Genomic DNA, 20,395 nt, shown 5'->3' with positions numbered 1-20,395 from the left:
GGACTTGATCTCGGGACCCCAGGATCACGCCACGGGCCAAAGGCAGGTGCTAAACCACTGAGCCACTCCGGGATCCCCAGCAACTAAAATTTTTAAGATGAATTTTCTTAACATTCCCATGCTATAAATCTAAAAACTTAGCTTAGTACATGGCTTTTGAAATTCCTTGGCTGGCTAGTAGGGAGGAATCAAGATTATATTTCTCCTGAAGAATACTCAGCCATAGTTGTGAACGATTTGTTACACAATGCTGAGGAAAAGCAAGCTGGGGGTTAGAACTACTTTAGTAATGAAAGTCACACTTCACACCCCCTTTAAGGAGAGAAGGTTAGGAATATTATTGTCAGTGAGAAAAGAAATGAAGACCTATGGGGAAAAATTCCAGTCATTGCCAAATAATTAATTTCTTATTCTTTAAGACTGTCCATAATACTACAATTTTGGCTCTTTTCTTCTATTTTTAAGAATATGGGGGCATTTTTAAGAATGGGTGGCTCAGTTGGTTAAGCTTCTGCTCAGGTGGTGATCTCAGAGTCCTGGGATGGAGCCCCACCTGTGAAGTGTGCTTCTCCCTCTCCCTCTGCCTTCCCCCAGCTCCTGCTGGTGCTCTCTCAAATAAATAAACAAAATCTTAAAAAAAAAAAAAAATTAGAGAGAGTATGCAGGGGTACCTGGGTGGCTAGTCGGTTGAACCTTGACTCTTGGTTTCAGCTCAGGTGGTGATCTTAGGGTCGTGAGATTGAGCAGAGCCTGTTTAAGACTCTCTCTTCCTCTGCCTCTCCCCTGGCTCACTGAAACTCTCTCAAAATAAATAAATACATCTTTAAAAAAAAAAGAATATGTAAAAATATGTTATATTAAACCTTTTGATAGCAAATCTGATCTTGCAATTCTCATCTCAAGTTACTTATACATTTTATAATTTTGTTTCTTACATAAACGTGGACTCCTATTTACTTGGGGAGGGGAGAGGGAGAAACAGTGAAGTTTAATAATTTACTTAGGATCAGAGAAAAACGGGACCCACCACTAGGAAAATAACTACCCTGTAAATGACCATGACACTGAATGACCCCAATCCTACTCTACCACTAGCCTTGCTGAAAAAACATATGATTTTTATGAGGCAGGGCTTGTGGTTAAGCTTTATTTTTATTTATCTGTTTTTTTAAGATTTTCCTTATTCATTTATTTGAGAAAGAGCGAGACAGGGAGGAAAGGGGCAGAGGGGGAGGGAGAGAGGGGAAGAGAATCCTAAACAGACTTAGCACTGAGCACACAATCCACTGCAGAGCTCAATCCCACAACCCCCGAGATCATGACCTGAACCAAAACCAAGAGTCTGATGCTCAACTCACTGAGCCTCCCCCTCGTCCCTCCCCCTGTCCCAACACCTCTTGTTGTTATGCATCAACACTACCTACGACTCATATATTTATTTTTACTGATTTTTCATTCAAGAGATTTCAGCCTTTCTTTGTGACAGAGATGGCAAACACTTTTTCAAAAATTAATGTTGTGCTGGGGATCCCTGGGTGGCGAAGCGGTTTGGCGCCTGCCTTTGGCCCAGGGCCCGATCATGGAGACCCGGGATCAAGTCCCACATTGGGCTCCCGGTGCATGGGGCCTGCTTCTCCCTCTGCCTGTGTCTCTGCCTCTCTCTCTCTCTATCATAAATAAATAAAAATTAAAAAAAAATTAATGTTGTGCTTTTAGTCATTTCACAATTTATTATTACAATTTTTAGACCACCAATTAGAACGTTACTGGGCATTGCTACTTTAATGGCATAAAGAACATGCAGGAAAATCATTATTTGGAGGCAATTATGACATAGCCATTTTAGCGTATCATACCTTTGTGGAAGATACCTTTGGTCTAAGAAAAGTTTTTGACATTATAAACTGTAATAGCTCCCATCCGTAGTATGCAACCTGTAGTACATTAAAGTATAATTCACCTAAGGAAAACAAAAGGGGGGAGAGAGAAAAAAAAAACTCAAATGAGGAAAAAATAGGAAACAAATATAGGCTCAAGAACTAGTGAGACAAAAAAAAAAAAAAAAAAAAAAACTAGTGAGATGACGTCAACATAGGTGAAGGAGTCCAAAATGCTAAAATAAAGTTTACTTTAAAAAAATAAATACACTTGACGGGATGAGCACTGGGTGTTTTTCTGTATGTTGGTAAATTGAACACCAATAAAAATTAATTTAAAAAAATAAATAAATAAACAAATAAATAAAAAATAAATAAATAAAAATAAAAAAATAAAAAAATAAAGTCTACTTTTAATTACTATAAATGAGTCAAATAACCCCCAAGGGGTATCAACAGCACGTGAACTCAATAATGTATTACAGAAAGCGCAAAAAAAAAAAAAACAAAAACAAAAAACCACATACTCGACATGTCACCAGTGAGAAAACCAGACAATTCTCTCTGCGTGGTTCCTGTGCTGAAAGTTTGAATTTCCCTCATTTTATTTTATTTATTTTTAATTTCCCTCATTTTAAATTACAGTTCCAGGTTACGCAAATCCCCGCAAAGTTTCAAAAAAAAAAAAAAAAAGCAACCCCAAACAGCAACCTCACCAGGTAACAAACCCACTTGTACTTACTTTGGGAAAAGACTTTAAACCTGACCGTTCATGACCCTTGTGACCGACGGGGAGAGCCGGGGGCCGCGCTGGGTCTCCGACCCCGACCGAGCCGGCGTCCGCAGCAGCCGGGGGCTCAGCGGCGGGCTCGGGGCGTGGGGCCGGCAGGTGCGCACCCGCGGCGGGGACGCACGGCGGCGCGTGTAGGGCGTGCAGGCTTCCACGCGCGACCAAACCAAGCGCTCGCGGTGCGAGGGGCCTCGGCTCTGAAGGTGCAGAAAACACGTACGGAGGAGCCGCCGGCGGCAGGGCTGCTCTCACGGCCGGGGCGCCAGTCGCTCTGTGAAAGCGAGACCGACAGTTACCTCCTTTCAGAAAGAAGCCGAGGGTCCCAGGTGACGTCAGGTTCCAGCGGTGGAAGCGACCCTGGAGCGCGGCGCCGGGCGACCCCCCCCCCCCCCCCCCGCGCCGCGGAGCCGAGGCCCGGGCGCTGCCCGCCGGGGGCCCCGAGGCGGCGAGAGCCGAGCCCCGACCGCGGCCAGCGGGGTGCACCCCCAGCGCTCGGCCGCAAGGGGAGGGAAGGGCAGCTCGGAGGAGCGCCGGGGACGCGGGCCGGCGCGGGGGCAGACACGGGATTCACGGCGGGGCCGCGGCCGCGGCGGCCTTACTTTCCGGGAGCTGCATCCCCTCGTGGGCGGAGAGGAGCGGACGAGCCCAGGCTCTGCTCGCGCCCAAGGACCCGCTCCCGGCCCCGCTCGGGCCCAGCGCCGAGCCTGTCGGAGGTCCCGCCCCTCAGGGGCCTTCGGGGCCGGCCGGCGCTTCCGCGACGCGCGGAGAAGGGCGGCCTCCGACGGAGCCGGGCTGGGGCGCCTCCCGCACTGCCTGACCTGGAGCGCGGCCCCGGCCTGCGCCCCGCGCCTCGGCGTCCGCGCCGCCAGCGTGCGCTCGGGGGCTCGCGGAGCGGCACTCGGGCACGGGCGGCGGGCGGGGGCCGCGAGCGCCGCGCGGGGCGGTGACGAGCCGGGGGCCGCGGGCGCCCGCCGCAGCCCGCCCCTTCCGGCCCCTCCCGCTGTGCGTGCCGTGCGTCAGCCGCCGGCGGCCGGAGCCAGCGCGCCGAGGACCATGTTGCTCCCGAACATCCTGCTCACCGGTCAGGCGCGCGGGGGGCGGGCGGGGGACGGGCAGGCGAGGCAGGCGGCGGGCTCCGCGTGCCGTGGGGCGGCGGGGCAGGCGCGGGGCGCCCCGGGGGTGCCGACCGGTGCTGGGTTCCGGGGTCCTGGGCGGTCCTCCGGCCGATGCGGGACGGGGGTGGGGGCGGGGGTTCCGCGGCTCCAGGCCGCTCGGGGACGCGGACCGGCCCCGGTCCCCTTTCTGGACACTCCCGGATCTTAACTACTCTGGTTTTTGTCTGTAAATTTTTTTTTCTTTGCCGAGATGACGTAAGGCCCGGGCCGACCCTTGGCCGGTCTCTCAGTGCTCGGCGCCTTCCCTTAGGCCTTCCCGGGCCGTTTTGCATTTCCCTTTGTATCCGACGGTCGCATTTGGGTCAGAGGGGTCGGATATTTATGAACGTAGGGCGATTATCTTCACCCTGTTCGTGTGTTGAGCTGGCATCGGAAGCTTTCCGACTGTGAAGTTCCCGGGGCGATAGCTGTCTTCCATACTGGTTACGTTTTTTTCTATGAATAAGTTCTTAACTAAAAAAAAAAGTAAAGCAGATAAACGATATTAGTGTGAGATAGCTGGGATTCTGGGAGAATCTGTTTCGGGGGCGGGCGGGTCTGCAAGTCGGTATCCGAGTCACCCAGGCCCCCTCGTGCTAAACCAGGTGACACTCGGTGAGATCCTGTTAGGCGGCAGGTTTTGAGCCGTTTGATAAGATCGCGGAGTGTATTAGTTCACAGAGTATTAATTGGGACATTTTTCATTTCAGTGTTTTCTTTCTTTTTTTTTTTAAAAGACCTTAAAAAGGGGAGATGGGTCGGTAAAGTCTAAGGAGCGTGTTTCACGACCAGTAAGTACTGTCCTGTGGCTTGTCTTACAGGTACCCCAGGGGTTGGAAAAACCACACTAGGCAAAGAACTTGCATCGAGATCAGGACTGAAATACATTAATGTGGGTGATTTAGCTCAAGAAGGTAAGGGATACTTTGGTGTTGGTTTTTTTCAAACAAGAGTCGATGGTAGAGTGTTTGGTGCCGTCCTTGTGAGGGGACACAAGAAGCCAAGACAGGGCAGACCGGGTGGCCCAGCAGTTTGCTTGCCTGTGGCCCAGGGCATGATCCTGGAGTCCTGGGATCGAGTCCCACATCAGGCTCCCTGCGTGGAGCCTGCTTCTCCCTCTGCCTGTGTCTCTGCCTCTCTCTGTGTCTTTCATGAATAAATAAATAAAATCTTAAAAAAAGAAAGAAAAGAAAAGCTGAGATAGAGTGCCGTTAAGGAATACATACTCAGTTGGGATCCCTGGAAAGAGAAAATAATAAAGTGTGTGGTACTCTGTCCCAGTGATGTTGAATTTGATCCCTCATCCTGCCCCACCCTGTTGGCCAGGAGTTTTTCTGAATGGTAGTAATTGGGAAGGCTTCCTTAAAAGAGACGGACGGGACTTGGGGAGAACGTTTTTGAGATGGGGAGACACATAAAGGTTTGCATGGTACAAAGCCTACCTGTGGAGACAGTGAGTAGAGATATCACTGGAAGGACAGGTTACTTGGAGCTCACTAGGACATGACATTTCTGCGGTTTTTTTTCAGATTAGATAGTTGCATGCCCACACACAACTGCACATTATTCTACAGTGATAAATGTTTTTATTTATTTTACCCAGTTTTCCCCTGCTCTTTTATCACCTCCTTATTTGTGTCTTTAGTTTTTTTTTTTTTATTCTGTGATTTTTACAGAATAGAAATTCAATAAATTTAAGTAAAGGTAACTTCAAAGTGTGCCTCATTAAAAAGATTTGACATTAAGAAATTTTAAATCTATTTTCAAAAATTTAACAGTATTTAAAATTTTTAAAGTTCCTGACAGTTGCTACTACAGTAACTATTTCAGGTTTGATCTAATGTACGTATTTTTTTCAAATGATCTAAAGTCTGATCAACAGATATCATGGAGTCTGGCAAGATGGCTTCTCCCAAGAGCATGCCGAAAGATGCACAGATGATGGCACAAATCCTGAAGGATATGGGGATTACAGAATATGAACCAAGAGTTATAAATCAGATGTTGGAGTTTGCGTTCCGATATGTGACCACAATCCTAGATGATGCAAAAATTTATTCAAGCCATGCTAAGAAGGCTACTGTTGATGCAGACGATGTGCGGCTGGCCATTCAGTGTCGTGCTGATCAGTCTTTTACCTCTCCTCCCCCAAGAGATTTTTTATTGGATATTGCAAGGCAAAGAAATCAAACTCCTTTGCCGTTAATCAAGCCATATTCAGGCCCCAGGCTGCCACCTGATAGATATTGCTTGACGGCTCCAAACTATAGACTTAAGTCTTTACAAAAAAAGGCATCAACTTCTGCGGGAAGAATAACAGTTCCACGGTTAAGTGTTGGTTCTGTTACTAGCCGACCAAGTACTCCCACTCTTGGTACACCAACCCCACAAACCATGTCAGTGTCAACTAAAGTAGGGACTCCCATGTCCCTCACAGGGCAGAGGTTTACAGTACAGATGCCCACATCACAGTCCCCAACTGTAAAAGCATCAATTCCTGCTACATCCGCAGTTCAGAATGTTCTGATTAATCCATCATTAATTGGGTCCAAAAACATTCTTATCACTACAAACATGGTGTCATCACAAAATACTTCCAATGAATCATCAAATGCATTGAAAAGAAAACGAGAAGATGATGATGATGACGATGACGATGATGATGATGACTATGATAATTTGTAATCTAGCCTTGATGCTGTAACCTGTAAACTTGGTCTTAAATCCATTGTACTGAGATTAAACGTGCATGCTGGGTATTTTCAAGTTGTGTTGTAGAAAACTTAAATGGTATTTAATGAGTAAATACAGTTATCCTTTCCTATTGAGATGTTGGGTTTTCTTTAATAGGATTAGTAATGGTTATTCATTAGCCTTTAAGTGTGAAAAATAAAATTGTTCATCAGTTTGGTCGTTGGTACTTTGGCAGTTATGTTTTTAGAATCAGTTCTCTTACGTGTCACCAGTAGGAATAGCAGTGACGACAACTTGAAGTTGTGGTCTATTCATAAACACTAGAGCGGTACTTCTAGTACCTTCATATATTTAGATCACAGTATCATCCCTGGTGTATAAATCACTCTTAGGGCCTCATTGAGATTGCTGAAGTTTAACCGTGTCTCTTTTTTGGAGAGTCCACTTCATCTGTTTGGATTTCTCTTCAGTTACTCAGTTTCTTCCTAGGTCCTATTTATCTCTGGTTATATTTAAGGACTCTTCGTGCCTCCCAGTATGTCCCCATTTTAAAACTTAAATTTTTTTCCCCATTATCCCATTTTGCAGGTTATTTTTGTACATCTTGGCTTTTTCATGTATTTGATAGTATCATGCTTGTATTTTTAGTCCAGGTCTGGTATTTAAGTATAGTTAAAATTTAAATATTTTTTTGCTGTTTTACATGGCTAGTCAGTCCCCGTTTTATACCTGTATAAAATCTGGTTTTCTTCCCTTGTTTGTTGAACTCCGTCTTTCACAAGTGATTTCAGAGTCACAGAGTTGTCAATTTCAGCCTCCCTGTTTATATTACCCACTGGATTTACCATTTCTAAACTTAATGAAGTTGGTATAATCTATCATGAGTAGTACTGAGAGGAACAGTAACCCTAGACGTTTGGTTCCTTTCATACTTGTACTCAACACTGTTTTAGCCAGCCAGTGTGTGTACACCTTAGGGTGTATAGTCCCAGGTGTCCTCTGTATTTTTAAAGCTTTTATTTTTTTTTTAAGATTTTATTTATCCATGTGAGAGCAAGCCTGGGTACTAGTGGGAGGAGAGGCAGAGGGAGAGGGAGAAGCAGGGAACTCGATGAAAGGGGGATCGTGACCCAGCTGAAGGCAGATGCTTAACCAACTGAGCCACGGAGGCACCCAACATTCTCTAGATTTTATTGAAATTATTTAATGAGTTAGAATCTAAGCCTTAAAGGAAAAGTTGGGGTTCCCCCCTTAACAATACCAGATGAAGGATTTCTGCCTGACTTAATATGTGTTAGATGTGGTTCTTTATAAGGTTTTTCATAATGAACCAGACTGGTTTTGTTCACGGATGCCACTTGAATATATCTGAAAATTTAACCAGAGAACATTCCAAAATAAAATCTTAATTAGAAAATACACTGAGACACCTGTCCTCGTTTTTCTCAAATAGTGATATATTTTGGGATGCCTGGGTGGCTCAGTGGTTGAACATCCGCCTTCGGCCCAGGGTGTGATCCTGGGGTTCTGGGATTGAGTCCCACATCAGGCTCCACATCAGGCTCCCTGCATGGAGCCTGCTTCTCCCTCTGCCTATGTCTCTGCCTCTCTCCTTGTATCTCTCATAAATAAATACATAAATACATAAATAAATAAAATCTTAAAAATAATAGTGATATATTTTAATAGTGATTATATTTTACTCATCTATAAGGCAGTGGCTCTCAGGTGTGATTTTGCCCTTCGGGGGATATTTGGCAATTTCTGGAGACTTGATAGACTGGGGTGGAGGCCAGGGATTCTTTTGAACATCCTACAATTCATAGAATACCCTCCACTCCCATAAAACAATTACCAAGCTCAAAATGTCAGTAGTAGTGAGATTGGGTCACCCTGGTATAAAGAAACAAGACCAGGGCAGCCGCTTGCAGCCCAGGGCGTGATCCTGGAGACCCGGGCTCGAGTCCCACATCAGGCTCCCTGCATGGTGCCTGCTTCTCCCTCTGCCTGTGTCTCTGCCTCTCTCTCTCTCTCTCCCTAGCTGTGTCTCTATGAATAAATAAAATCTTTAAAAGAAAAAAAAAAAAAGACCAAAAACAAAAACCACCCTCGTTTTAAATCTATCCAAATGGAGTTTATTGCCAGTCTAGTAATCCTGTTGAATTGCTGTATTATTTGTAAGAGACCATTCTTAGGCCATTTGGAACCAAGGCAGGAAAAATTAGGTGGGGAATTTAATTCAATAATATTGGGAATCCTGATATGGTGTGGCTAAGAATGTTTTTTTTACCTTTGTTATTCCAGTCTCAGATTCTTCCTCACTTGATAGCCTTTCCCATATGTAATCACTTAGCAACAACACCCTTAATTTTCCTGCCACATGTTTATCAGTTTTCAGCCCCTGTGGGTAAACCCCAGGAGTCCCACAGGTCTAGACAAAGTATCACATTAACTTTGGATCCACTGGAAACTGTTTGTAAACCATAGCTGAGCCCTCAACACTTAAATTTGTGATCTTTTTCTACCCCAGAAGTTGGCAGGCTGCTGCTGTTTTTTATAGGAACCACGTGAGCTGAAGACTAGCCCACAAAGCCTGAAGTATTTACTGTCTGGCAGTTTTAACAGAAAAATTTTGCCAGCCCTACTCTAACCTCGTCTTTATCTAATTTTTTACCTTCCTTGGAAGGCTTTGAAACTACCCTCTCCAGTGCTGTTGTCTCCCAGTCTGCATGTGATCTTCTCCCTCCCACCCTGTACCTCCTTCTCCTGACTTCACGCCAGCTGTGTTGTGATTTTGCCGTTCCCTTTAGTAATCTCATTCACTCTAGCCTAGTCACTCCCTTTTAAAAGAGGCTAGTTTCTAGACACCCACTAAAGGCAACTACCTTGGTAGTTGCCAGACTAATAAGCTGAAAAAGAAGCATATACTTACCTGCCCACTTTTGATTCCTGTTCCCCACACATAGAAATGCATTCTAACGCTACACAGATGCACTTGCCCTGAAAATCTTGATGGTTTGCCTGAAAAATTGCTATGGTACCCCATTCCATCTTCAAGCCCATTTCTGCTGAGTCTTACACTCTTCAGTAACTATTCCTTCCCTCCTCATTATATCCTTTTAAAAAAAAAAGGAGAAGGAATAAACAAGACTTGAACTTTTTTTTCTGATAAAGTCCATCCTCTATAATGACATAGGTGATGAACTGGTCATAGTTTACCTTCAGCTTTCCCTGCAGCCAGTCCCTGAGGTCCCTTTCAGTCTATGCACAGCGCACTTACTGTTCCTCAGCCAAGGGAACTCATCTCCATGTCGTTATACGTACTATTCCCTTTACCTATAGATGCTTTTCCTTATTTAGTATATAAACAACTCTAAAAGGCCCCAACTTGGCCCCAACTAGGGCGCCTGGGTGACTCAGCTCATAATCTCCAGGTCCTGGAATCAGTCTCGCATTGGACTCCCCGCTCAGCTGGGAGTCTGCTTCTCCCTCTGCCCCTCCTCCCCTTGCTCCTCTCCACTTTCTCTCTCCCTCTCAAATATATAAATAAATAAAATCTTTTAAGAAATTAAAAAAATACATAAAAGACCCAACTCAAATGTCTCATCTTTAGTGCTCACTTTTCTAAGTAGAATTCATTGTGCTTTTCTCTAAACAATAAAAGGTCAGATAGCAAAGCACTGAGAACTTCTAAATCCACTAACTTCTTGTGGTAATTGCATTATAGATAAAAACTTGTTGGATTGAGGTAAATGTGGTAAATATGTTTCCAAAGTAAGAAATCTGAGGGCACCTGGCTGGCTCAGTGAATAGAGCATACTCACATCTCAGGATTGTGAGTTCAGGTCCCATGGTAGGCAAGGGGGAGCTCCTGGATGGCTCAGTCGCTTAAGAGTCTGCCTTCGGCTCAGGTCATAACCCTGAGGTCCTGGGATGGAGCCCCGCATCAGGCTCCCTGCTCAGCAGGGAGTCTGCTTCTCCCTCTCCCTTGGCCCCTGTCCCATCCCTGCTCCTGCTCTCAGCTCGCTCACTCTCTCAAATAGAATCTTTAAAGAAAATTATATAATGTAAGAAATCTGAAAATGTTTTAAGTAGTGGCAACAGCATCAAAATAGCTAGCATCCCAATATCATTAACAGCTTTTATGTGAGTTTATAAATTCTTGGATTGCAGTTAAAGAAAACGTAATGATTTTTATAGCTTGACTAACAACAGCAGGAAAGATCTTTGAGGTAAGAACTTACCTTTTTTTTTTTAAGCTTTTATTTATTTATTTATTTATTTATTTATTTATTTATTTATTCATGTGACACACAGAGAGAGAGAAAGAGAGGCAGAGACACAGGCAGAGGGAGAAGCAGGCTCCACACAGGGACGCAGGGAGCCTGATGTGAGACTCGATCCCGGTTCTCCAGGATCACGCCCTGGGCTGAAGGCAGCGCTAAGCCACTGAGCCAGCCAGGCTGCCCAGAACTTACCATTTAACTCTGGTCCCACAATCAATTTTTCTTCTACAACTAAGGTCTCTTTAAATAAACATAAAACTTTGTTTAGAAAATAGATTTAATTTTCTAAGCTTTTGGTCATTTAATCAATTCAAGCCTTTTCATCTTTTTTAAATTAGGACTCTATACATATACAACTGTACATTTCACTTCCAACTGAAACTTTCTAAAGTAACATACGTTTTTCCCTTTTTTGGGGAAATTTGAAATGAAGTTGACAATCCATTTCTCCACTCACTGTGGTACAGATGGTAATAATCAGTCACCTAAAATTCTGCAGTAGCCACGATCTGGTATTCCTGCTTCCTGACTGGCCTTCTTTCAACTCATTTTCTGCAGAGAAACCATTTTAAAATATTTGTAATTGATAATGTCATTTCATGCTTAATCTGCTTTAATTATTTTATTTTGCCTTAGAATAAAGTCTAACTCTGCAACCTTAAAGGCCCTTTTTGATCTGGCTTCAATTAACCTGACCCTTTATTACCTATTTTCTAACTAGTCTAAAAGACTTTTCCCCACCCTCTCTGGCTTTGCGTATCTTTTTTCTCTGTTGGAAATAGTCTTCTCTACCTTTTTTCCCCCGGTAACTGCTCCAGTCTCCCCTTAGAAGTCACTTCCTCCAGGAAGCCTCCTCTAATATTCCATATTTATGTTCCCACATAATAGGTGTCCATGCTTTTGCTTTTATAACATGATGAATCATAACATTAAAATATTATCCTAGTATAATTTCCAGGTTACTGATCTAATCTCTTTTTCATTTTATTGTAAACTCTTTGAGGGAAAGACTGTTTGCCTCCTTGGTCATAATGAGCAGTAGTAAATCCTTACTACGTCTACAGACACTTGTACATGGTATTTGATAAATGTTTTTTAAATGAATGTTTGAAAGCTTGGATTACATTATTCAACTACATTAACATGATTTAAGAAATACTGCACTTCAGCATTGCAGTACAAAAACTTTAATTCTAAGTTAATATTGCAGTAGCTGTCTTATTCTCGACAGCATAGATTTTTAATCATTTCACTAGTCTTGAGAGTCAAGGGTTTGAAATATGAAGGAACAAAGGGATTCCAACGTAGTACAGAATCAGCAGTAGATAATGGGTTTTGTGGCATTGTAAAAACAATACACAGAAAAAGTACTTCAAATCCTAATTCATTTCCTTCTTTTGTTTTTCTTCTAATCCTTGGTCCTATGGCATACAACTTTGAATTCTGCTTTTTGTTTTACCTTTTGTGTCATAAGCACTTCTCATGTGCAATCTAGTCTATGCTACTAATATTTATTTCCTTAACTTTAATTACATAATATTTTATCCAATTAGAAAACTGAGATTTAAGTATTTCCCTATTGAATGCTTTTTATCACTTCATCACTTAAAATTTTTTCAGGTGAGAAGTTAAATGGTAGAGAAACTCTATGAATGAGTACAATGTTTTTCTTTTTATAATTGTCTTAAAAATACATTTTCAGTGTACTGTGTATGTATGTAATTAATGCAACTGGCATAAAAAGGCTCATTTTAATTTGCTTCTCTTTAATAGCTGGGAAAGTCCAACATTTTTCATGGTATGTTTACTAGATATCTTTTCCATCCTGTGTGAACTCTTATTTTTTTTAAGTTACATATTTTTATCTGGGTTTTGAAGGTCAGTATATAATCTACGTTTTAGTATCTTGTCCTACTACAAAAATTTCTGTTATTTTTCTTGGTATATTATTTTTCATTGAACAGAGATTTAACATTTTATGTATTTTATTCAGTCATTCACAGACTCAAATGAATCATTCCTTTAAAGATTACATTTTCCACTAAGTTATCTTTGGAATTAAAAAATTAGCTCTTTGATCCACCTACTTTATAGGTACAGTTTTCTAAACTGTTAGCCAGTTTTCCCAATATGAAGACAGTTCAGTTTTAGCTAGAGTTTCTGGTAGTAGAGCAATAATCCAGGGAAGCAAAGGCCAGACTAAGATGCCTGGAGGTGGCTTGTGTGCCCAGAATCAGTCCATAGACCCTCCAGGCAGGACAAAGAGTTGCAGCTGCTCTGTGCTTCCCACCAGTCCTCAGGACTACCCATACTCAGAATTCATACTCATTTTATTTTTATTTTTTTTATTTTTTTTTCCTTTTTTTTTCATACTCGTTTTAACCTAATTTCAACCTTCACCAAAATATTTTTAAGATTTTATTCATTCATTTATTTATTTGAGAGATAGAGAATGTGTGCATGTGCATAAAGGCGGGTGGGACCAGGAGAGACAGAGAATCTTGAGCTGACTCTGCTGAGCAACCCTGAGATCATGACCCGAACCAAAATCAAGAGTCAGATGCTGAACCAGCTGAGCCACCCAGGCACCCCTAACTTTCGCCAAAATATCAAAGGGAAAGATGTGGGAAGACCACAGCATGCTCTTAAAGATGGCTAAAAGGATGGTCTAAGCCTGCCTTACTGCATGTATCTAGAGATTCAGGTTAGAGTGGGATTATGTCTCACTTGTTTTTTTTTTTTTTTGTAAGATTTATTTATTTGAGAGAGCACAAGCAGGGGTGGAAGGGAGGAGCAAAGGAAGAGAGCAAGCAGATTCCCTGCTGAACAGGGAGCCCGGGGAGCTGGATGTGGGGCTTGACCCAGGGCTGGACCCTGAGATCAGGACCTGAGCAAAAGGTAGATGCTCAAACAACTGAGCCACCTAGGTGCCCCTGTGTCCCACCTTCTAAAACAAGACTTTTTTTGTGTTTTTTTTTTAAATTTTTTTAATTTATTTATGATAGTCACAGAGAGAGAGAGAGAGGGCAGAGACACAGGCGGAGGGAGAAGCAGGCTCCATGCACCGGGAGCCCGACGTGGGATTCGATCCCGGGTCTCCAGGATCGCGCCCTGGGCCAAAGGCAGGCGCCAAACCGCTGCGCCACCCAGGGATCCCCTGTTGTTGTTTTTTTAAGATTTTATTTACTTATTCATGAGAGACCCAGAGAGAGGCAGAAACACAGGCAGAGGGAGAAGCAGGCTCCATGCAGGAGCTTGACGCAGGACTCGATCCTGGGTCTCCAGGATCAGGCCCTGGGCTAAAGGTGGCGCTAAGCCACTGAGCCACCTGGGCTGCCCGCAAGACTTCCTTTGAAAGCCAGTTTCGATTAGTTGGGAAATTTTTTAAAATTTTATTTATTCACGAGAGACACAGAGAGGCAGAGATGACACATGCAGAGGGAGAAGCAGGTTCCCTGTAGGGACCCCGATACGGAACTCGATCCCAGGACCCAAAATCACTCCCTGAGCCAAAGGCAGATGCTAAACCACTGAGCCACCCAGGTATCCCTGTTGTAAAATTCTAATGTGAGATTTAAATCTGCCTTCTTTATAACTGCCCATTATTCTTGTTTTGCCTCCTGAAGTAAGATGTTTATTTAACCTGTGGGTTTTGGGGATACTGGAAATCTAGAAGTAACAATACTGTTCAGGAACACCTAGATTTTGACTCCCCTTACCTAGACCTTATGAAGATGTGACTTCTATGACAGAAGGTTCATTTTTAGAATCTAGAATCTGTTGTTGCTTTTACTAAGTTCCATCTCCTTAGCCTTACAAATTTGATACTATAAATTTGATATTTTGATAGCTAAAATTGGTAAAAGATAGATTGCTATTCAATTTCCTTCTAGATAAAATTCAAATTTATCAGAATTGCTCTTTTTTTAAAAATTTTATTTATTTATTCATAGAGACAGAGAAAGAGAGAGAGGGGCAGAGGAACAGGCAGAGGGAGAAGCAGGCTCCATGCAGGGAGCCTGATGTGGGACTGTATCCAGGGTCCCCAGGATCACACCCCAGGCTGTCGGCGGCACTAAACCGCTGCGCCACGAGGGCTCTTTATATGTGGTCTCCAGGTGATAGCTCTCATGTTAGCGCCCTCCTCGGTCTCTAAAAGGGTATTTGGGGCAGTCCCGGTGGCTCAGCGGTTTAGCGCTGCCTTCAGCCCAGGGCCTGATCCTGGAGACCTGGGATCAAGTCCCACGTTGGGCTCCCTGCATGGAGCCTGTTTCTCCCTCACCTGTGTCTCTGCCTCTCTCTTTCTGTGTCTCTCATGAACAAATAAAATCTTAAAAAAAAAAAAAAAAAGAGTAATTGATGTATTTCTTTTCCTAGAGTTTAAAATTGATTGAAGACTTCTGAAAGTTACTTGGTAAATACTACTTTAGTAAGCCAATGTAAATCTCTTTTAGGGCAATTATATGATGGCTACGATGAAGAGTATGATTGCCCCATTTTAGATGAAGACAGAGTAAGTACAATTTTTAAAAAATAAGGTACACTTCTCTTGATTGTTTCTAAAGGGGAGTGAGCACGAGTTGGGGTCGGGGGGACAGGAGCAGAAGGAGAGGGAGAGAGAGAATCTTAAGCAGACTCCATGTTCAGCACAGAGCCAAACCTAGGGCTTGATCTCACAACCCTGAGATCATTACTTGAGCCAAAATCAAAACCAACTGAGCTACCCAGGTGCCCCTGTAAAGTATACTTTAAAAAAAATTTTTTTTTAAAGTATACTTCTTAAAATTTAATAGGAAGGTTGACATTTTTTTAAGCATTCTTTTTTTCCCCTTTCTTACAGGTAGTTGATGAATTAGAAAACCAAATGAGTGAAGGTGGAGTTATTGTTGATTACCATGGTTGTGATTTCTTCCCTGAACGCTGGTTCCATATAGTTTTTGTGCTGCAAGCAGATAACAGTGTACTGTACAAAAGACTAGAAACAAGGTAAGAAAGGAAAAACACAATTTTTAAAGTATGATATAAACCTTTATTCAGATTCCTGAAATTGGCTAGTACCACCATGATCAAGGATTCTGTTTGAAAGTTTGGCTCTCGGTGTCTCATTATATAACCAAGTCTGTATGGTACCAAGGTTTTGAATTCATGAGAAAAAGATGTGTGTGTAAAACACAGGCAAGGGGCAGCCTGGGTGGCTCGGCGGTTTGGCACCACCTTCAGCCCAGGGCATGACCCCAGGGTCCCGGGATCGAGTCCCACATCGGGCTCCCTGCATGGAGCCTGCTTCTCCCTCTGCCTGTGTCTCTGCCTCTCTCTCTGTGTCTCTCATGAGTAAATAAACAAAATATTTAAAAAAAAACCACACACACAGGCAGTAGTTTATAACTGGGTACATGAATAGTGCAGTTGACAGTTTGATTCAGTAAAATATACTATAGAGCAACTCTATTTTTTTTTAAGATTTTATTTATTCATGAGAGACACAGAGAGAGAGAGGCAGAGACACAGGAAGAGGGAGAAGCAAGCTCTCTGTGGGGGATCCCAGGACCCTGGGGTTACATCCTGAGCTGAAGGCAGACACTCAACCACTGAGCCACCCAGGCATCCCTACAGCAACCCTGTTTAATTGCGCTCTTTCTTCAGTGTAAAACCTTGCTGGGAAAACAGAGAAGCTAATAACATACTCTGACTCCTGAGTGAACGTAACCTCAGGAGTCATATCATCCCCACAACGTGAATAGGGGAGCTTATGAAAAAGAGACATGACATGTCAACATTCCACAACCTTTAAAATACAATTGGGTTGGTCCCTCCACGAGAGCATCAGACTTAATCCAGAATAACCAAAAAAGAGATATTTTTATGGGAAACATTTTTCCACTGTGTTTTGATTCAAGCTGGGTAAGATGGAGATTCTAGAGGGACTTACAAGGCAGTCTCAGAAGGAAAGCTCTAAAAGTTTGCCTCTAAGTCCAGGTGTAGAATTTATAGGTCTCACTGGTGGTAATCAGCTTGGACTAGCCATAACTTGCATATTTGCAAAATCCTTGCAGCAAGGAGTGTGGCAGCAAATATACAAGGAACGTTGGAGCTATACCTAAAACTTTAATCTTTCTTTCAGCAGTGAAAAGCCATTAAAAGTATTTTAAATGAGAAGTAACAGAGACCGTAATGGTACACATTCCTTTTCTCAAACAAGGCAATTCAAAGTTTTTATTAGCAATTATTATTTTGGAGGGCACCTGGGTGCTTCAGTCAGTTAAGCATCTGACTTTGGCTCAGGCTGTGATCTTGGGGTCCTGGGATCAAGTCCCACATGCAGCTCCCTGCTCAGTGGGGAGTCTGCTTCTTCCTCTCCCTCTTTCCATCCCCCCCCCCCATTCTCTCTCTCTCTCCAATAAGTAAATATAATCTTTTAGAAAAATTACTGTTTTGAGGCACCTGGTTCAGTTGGTAGAGCATGCAACTCGATCTTGGTGTTGTAAGTTTGACCCCCACTTTGAATGTAGAGATTACTTAAAAATAAAATCTTAAAATTACTGTTTTATGTAAATAGCCAAGACTGACTAGGGTCTGAAAAAACTATGAGCGCGCTAGGGTTTTTTTGTTTTTTCTTTTTGTTTTGTTTTTTTGTTTTTTGTTTTTTTGCTAGGGTTTTGTTGTTTTTAGCCACTGAAAAAGTTACAAATAATCACCTTTAATAAAACAGCTTTATTTAGATAAGTTCACATACATACAATTCCATTTGAAGTATACAAATCAATGGTTTTAAGTATATTCACAGAATTATGCATCCATCATTACAACCAATTTTAGAAAATGCTCACTGTCTCCCTCCTCCCAAAAAACCCATACCCATTAGCAAAATCCCTCATATATCCCCATTCCCTCAGTCCTAGGCAACTGCTAATTTACCTATCTCTGGATTTCCCTGTTCTGGACATTTGATATAAATGAAATCTTCCAATATGTGGTCTTTCGTGGCTTCTTTTATTTAGCATGTTTCAGGGTTCAGCACATATCAGTATTTCATTGGTTTTTTTTGCCAAATAATATTTCGTTGTATGGATATGCCATATTTTATTTATCCATTTATCAGATTATAGATGTCTGAATTTCCTTTTTTGGCTGTTATAAATAATACTGCTATGAACATCCATGCCTCTGGTTTTGTATGGGCATAATATGTTCATTTTTCTTGGATATGGAATTTAAGAATAGGACTGCTGGGTGTTACTGTAACTCCATGTTTAGCCTTTGGAGGAACTGTTAGACTGTGTTTCCAAGTGGCTGTACCAATTCACCTTCCCAAGAGCAATGTATGAAGACTCTTATTTCTACATCCTTGCGAACACTCATTGTTTTGTCTTTTTGATAGTAGCCATCCCAGTGGATATGAAGTAGTATCTCATTGTAGTTTTTATTTGCTTTTCCTTGTTCACTAATGATGTTGAGCATTTTTTCATATGCTTATTATCCATTTGTATATGTGTTCTTGGGAGAAAGAGCCCTTCAGATCCTTTGCCCAATTTTTTATTGGGTTATTCTTCCTTTTTAATTAAGTTATGTTTTTTGTATTTCAGATGCAAATCTCTTATCAGATACATGATGTGCAAAAGTTTTCTTTCATTGTGGTTATGTTTTCATAAAGTTAATCACCTTTTAAGTAATTCATTTTAATCTTGTCAAAAGTTGAATTTGAATATTTTTTAATCTTTTTCATTAGCTAATTAGTTGCTTAATTTATATATCTGTGTAAAGATTATGTGTTAATTTTTTAATATCTTTGGAATTGGGAAAGCATAGATACATGTATCTGTATGACCAAGTACCCAATTAATACATAGCATCCTATCATAAATATGCCTTTTTTTTTTTTTTTTAGAGATTTTAAGTAATCTCTCCACCCAATGTGGGGCTCAGATTTACAGCCCGAAGATCAGAGTCACATGTTCTATCAACTGACCCAGCCAGTCGCCTCCCATGATTTTTTTTTTTTTTAAAGATTTTCTGTATTTATTCATGAGAGAGAGAGGCAGAGACACAGGGAGAGGGAGAAGCGGGCTCCCTGCAGGGATACTGATGTGGGACTCTATCCCGGAACTCCAGGATCACGCCCTGGGCCAAAGGCAGGCGCTTGACTACTGAGCCACCCAGGCGTCCCAAATATTTCATTTTTATATGCCATCTAGTTATTTTATCTATATTTTAACTCCTCTAATTCTTTTGAAATCTAGGACCACAGCTGTAGACATATTTATCTCATAGCTCAATATCTGACGAGGTAGGTAGGTATGTTTGCTAATTGAGTGGACGACAAATTGTGGGGGGGCAAATTAAGATAACTGTAAACACTGGACCTTAGTTAACCCTCTTGCCAAAAAAGTCACTCATACTTACAGCTGCCAGTCGTCTTCTCGAGGTAAATAGACTACAAGAAGTATTTTTGCATGATTTTTCATGTATTTAAAAGTGTCCAGTTTCTAGTGTGTTCCTAAAATTCTAGTTAATGTCATTCAGTTTGCTTTTTGTTTTCTTACCTTCTCATTGCCTTCCAGGGGTTATAATGAGAAGAAACTAAAAGACAATATTCAGTGTGAAATTTTTCAAGTTCTTTATGAGGAAGCATTAGCATCCTACAAAGAAGAAATAGTACATCAGCTGCCCAGCAATAAACCAGAAGATCTGGAAGATAACATCAATCAGATACTGAAGTGGATTGAGCAGTGGGTCAAGGATCATAGCTCCTGACTTATAAGACCAGCTACTTTACAACCACGGTTGTCATATCCCTGCCATATTGAATAAATTGTTCAGTTATCAGTAAAACTTATTAAAATTGTGTTGCAGGACTACTAGATGGATAGTCTAGAGATTTATATTTAGGCTTTCTTTCTCCATGAGAAAGCAAAACATTCTCAAGTATAGTGTATACAATATCATTAAGTATCTAGAGTAAAAACTGTCATCTTAAATACTTCAACGACTAAAGAATAAATAAACCTGACTAAATGGGTGGCTGTCTCCTCAGCTGATTATAGAAGAAAATGAAGATGATCCCTTAAAAAAAACCTTAAGACTAATGATAAATCAGAGTTTTTCGTCTTTCTTTCCTTAAAATAAGAAACAGGGGGATCCCTGGGTGGCTCAGCGGTTTAGCGTTTGCCTTCAGCCGAGGGCATGATCCTGGAGCCCCGGGATCGAGTCCCACGTTGGGCTCCCTGCATGGAGCCTGCTTCTCCCTCTGCCTGTGTCTCTCACGAATAAATAAATAAAATCTAAAAAAAAATTAAAAAAAATAAAAAACAAACACACAAGCAAGTGGTAATACTTATATTCTGTATAAAAATAAAAAGGGGGGATCCCTGGGTGGCTCAGCAGTTTGGCGCCTGCCTTTGGCCCAGGGCGCAATCCTGGGGTCCCGGGATCAAGTCCTGTGTTGGGCTCCTGGCATGGAGCCCGCTTCTCCTTCCTCCTGTGTCTCTGCCTCTCTCTCAATCTCTGTGTCTATCATGAATAAACAAATAAATAATCTTTTAAAAAATAAACAAAAAAATAAATAAATAAAAAGGTGGGGCACCTGAGTGGCTCAGG

General features: G+C 42.1%; 3 protein-coding genes across 3 annotated transcripts in view; 2 read left to right on the top strand and 1 right to left on the bottom strand.

Annotated features, from left to right (window-relative positions):
* The window catches only part of RAD17 (RAD17 checkpoint clamp loader component), a 30,378-nt gene extending 26,883 nt beyond the window's left edge, over positions 1 to 3,495 (bottom strand). The window contains exons 1-3 of the mRNA XM_041767024.1: positions 3,267 to 3,495; positions 2,620 to 2,938; positions 1,857 to 1,960 (exon numbers count right to left, since the gene is read on the bottom strand). Of these exons, the coding sequence (XP_041622958.1) occupies positions 1,857 to 1,898 (42 nt within the window). The 5' untranslated portion in view covers positions 1,899 to 1,960; positions 2,620 to 2,938; positions 3,267 to 3,495. The remainder of the gene's footprint in view (positions 1 to 1,856; positions 1,961 to 2,619; positions 2,939 to 3,266) is intronic.
* A 142-nt stretch (positions 3,496 to 3,637) lies between these two features.
* Positions 3,638 to 19,817, top strand: AK6 (adenylate kinase 6). Its single transcript, XM_041767026.1, has 5 exons — positions 3,638 to 3,748; positions 4,643 to 4,735; positions 15,256 to 15,314; positions 15,642 to 15,787; positions 19,360 to 19,817. Exons 1-5 carry the CDS (start codon positions 3,721 to 3,723, stop codon positions 19,550 to 19,552), a joined length of 519 nt encoding a protein of 172 aa, XP_041622960.1. The 5' UTR covers positions 3,638 to 3,720; the 3' UTR covers positions 19,553 to 19,817.
* Positions 3,700 to 6,731, top strand: TAF9 (TATA-box binding protein associated factor 9). The gene is made up of 3 exons (XM_041767025.1): positions 3,700 to 3,748; positions 4,643 to 4,735; positions 5,692 to 6,731. Exon 3 carries the CDS (start codon positions 5,709 to 5,711, stop codon positions 6,504 to 6,506), a length of 798 nt encoding a protein of 265 aa, XP_041622959.1. The 5' UTR covers positions 3,700 to 3,748; positions 4,643 to 4,735; positions 5,692 to 5,708; the 3' UTR covers positions 6,507 to 6,731.
* Positions 19,818 to 20,395: the final 578 nt, after the last annotated feature.

Source organism: Vulpes lagopus, chromosome 8, assembly GCF_018345385.1.
Source record: "Vulpes lagopus strain Blue_001 chromosome 8, ASM1834538v1, whole genome shotgun sequence".
Taxonomy (NCBI): Eukaryota; Metazoa; Chordata; class Mammalia; order Carnivora; family Canidae; genus Vulpes; species Vulpes lagopus.
The sequence above is the reverse complement of the archived record's forward strand: the minus strand, read 5'-3'. Positions and strand labels throughout refer to the sequence as shown.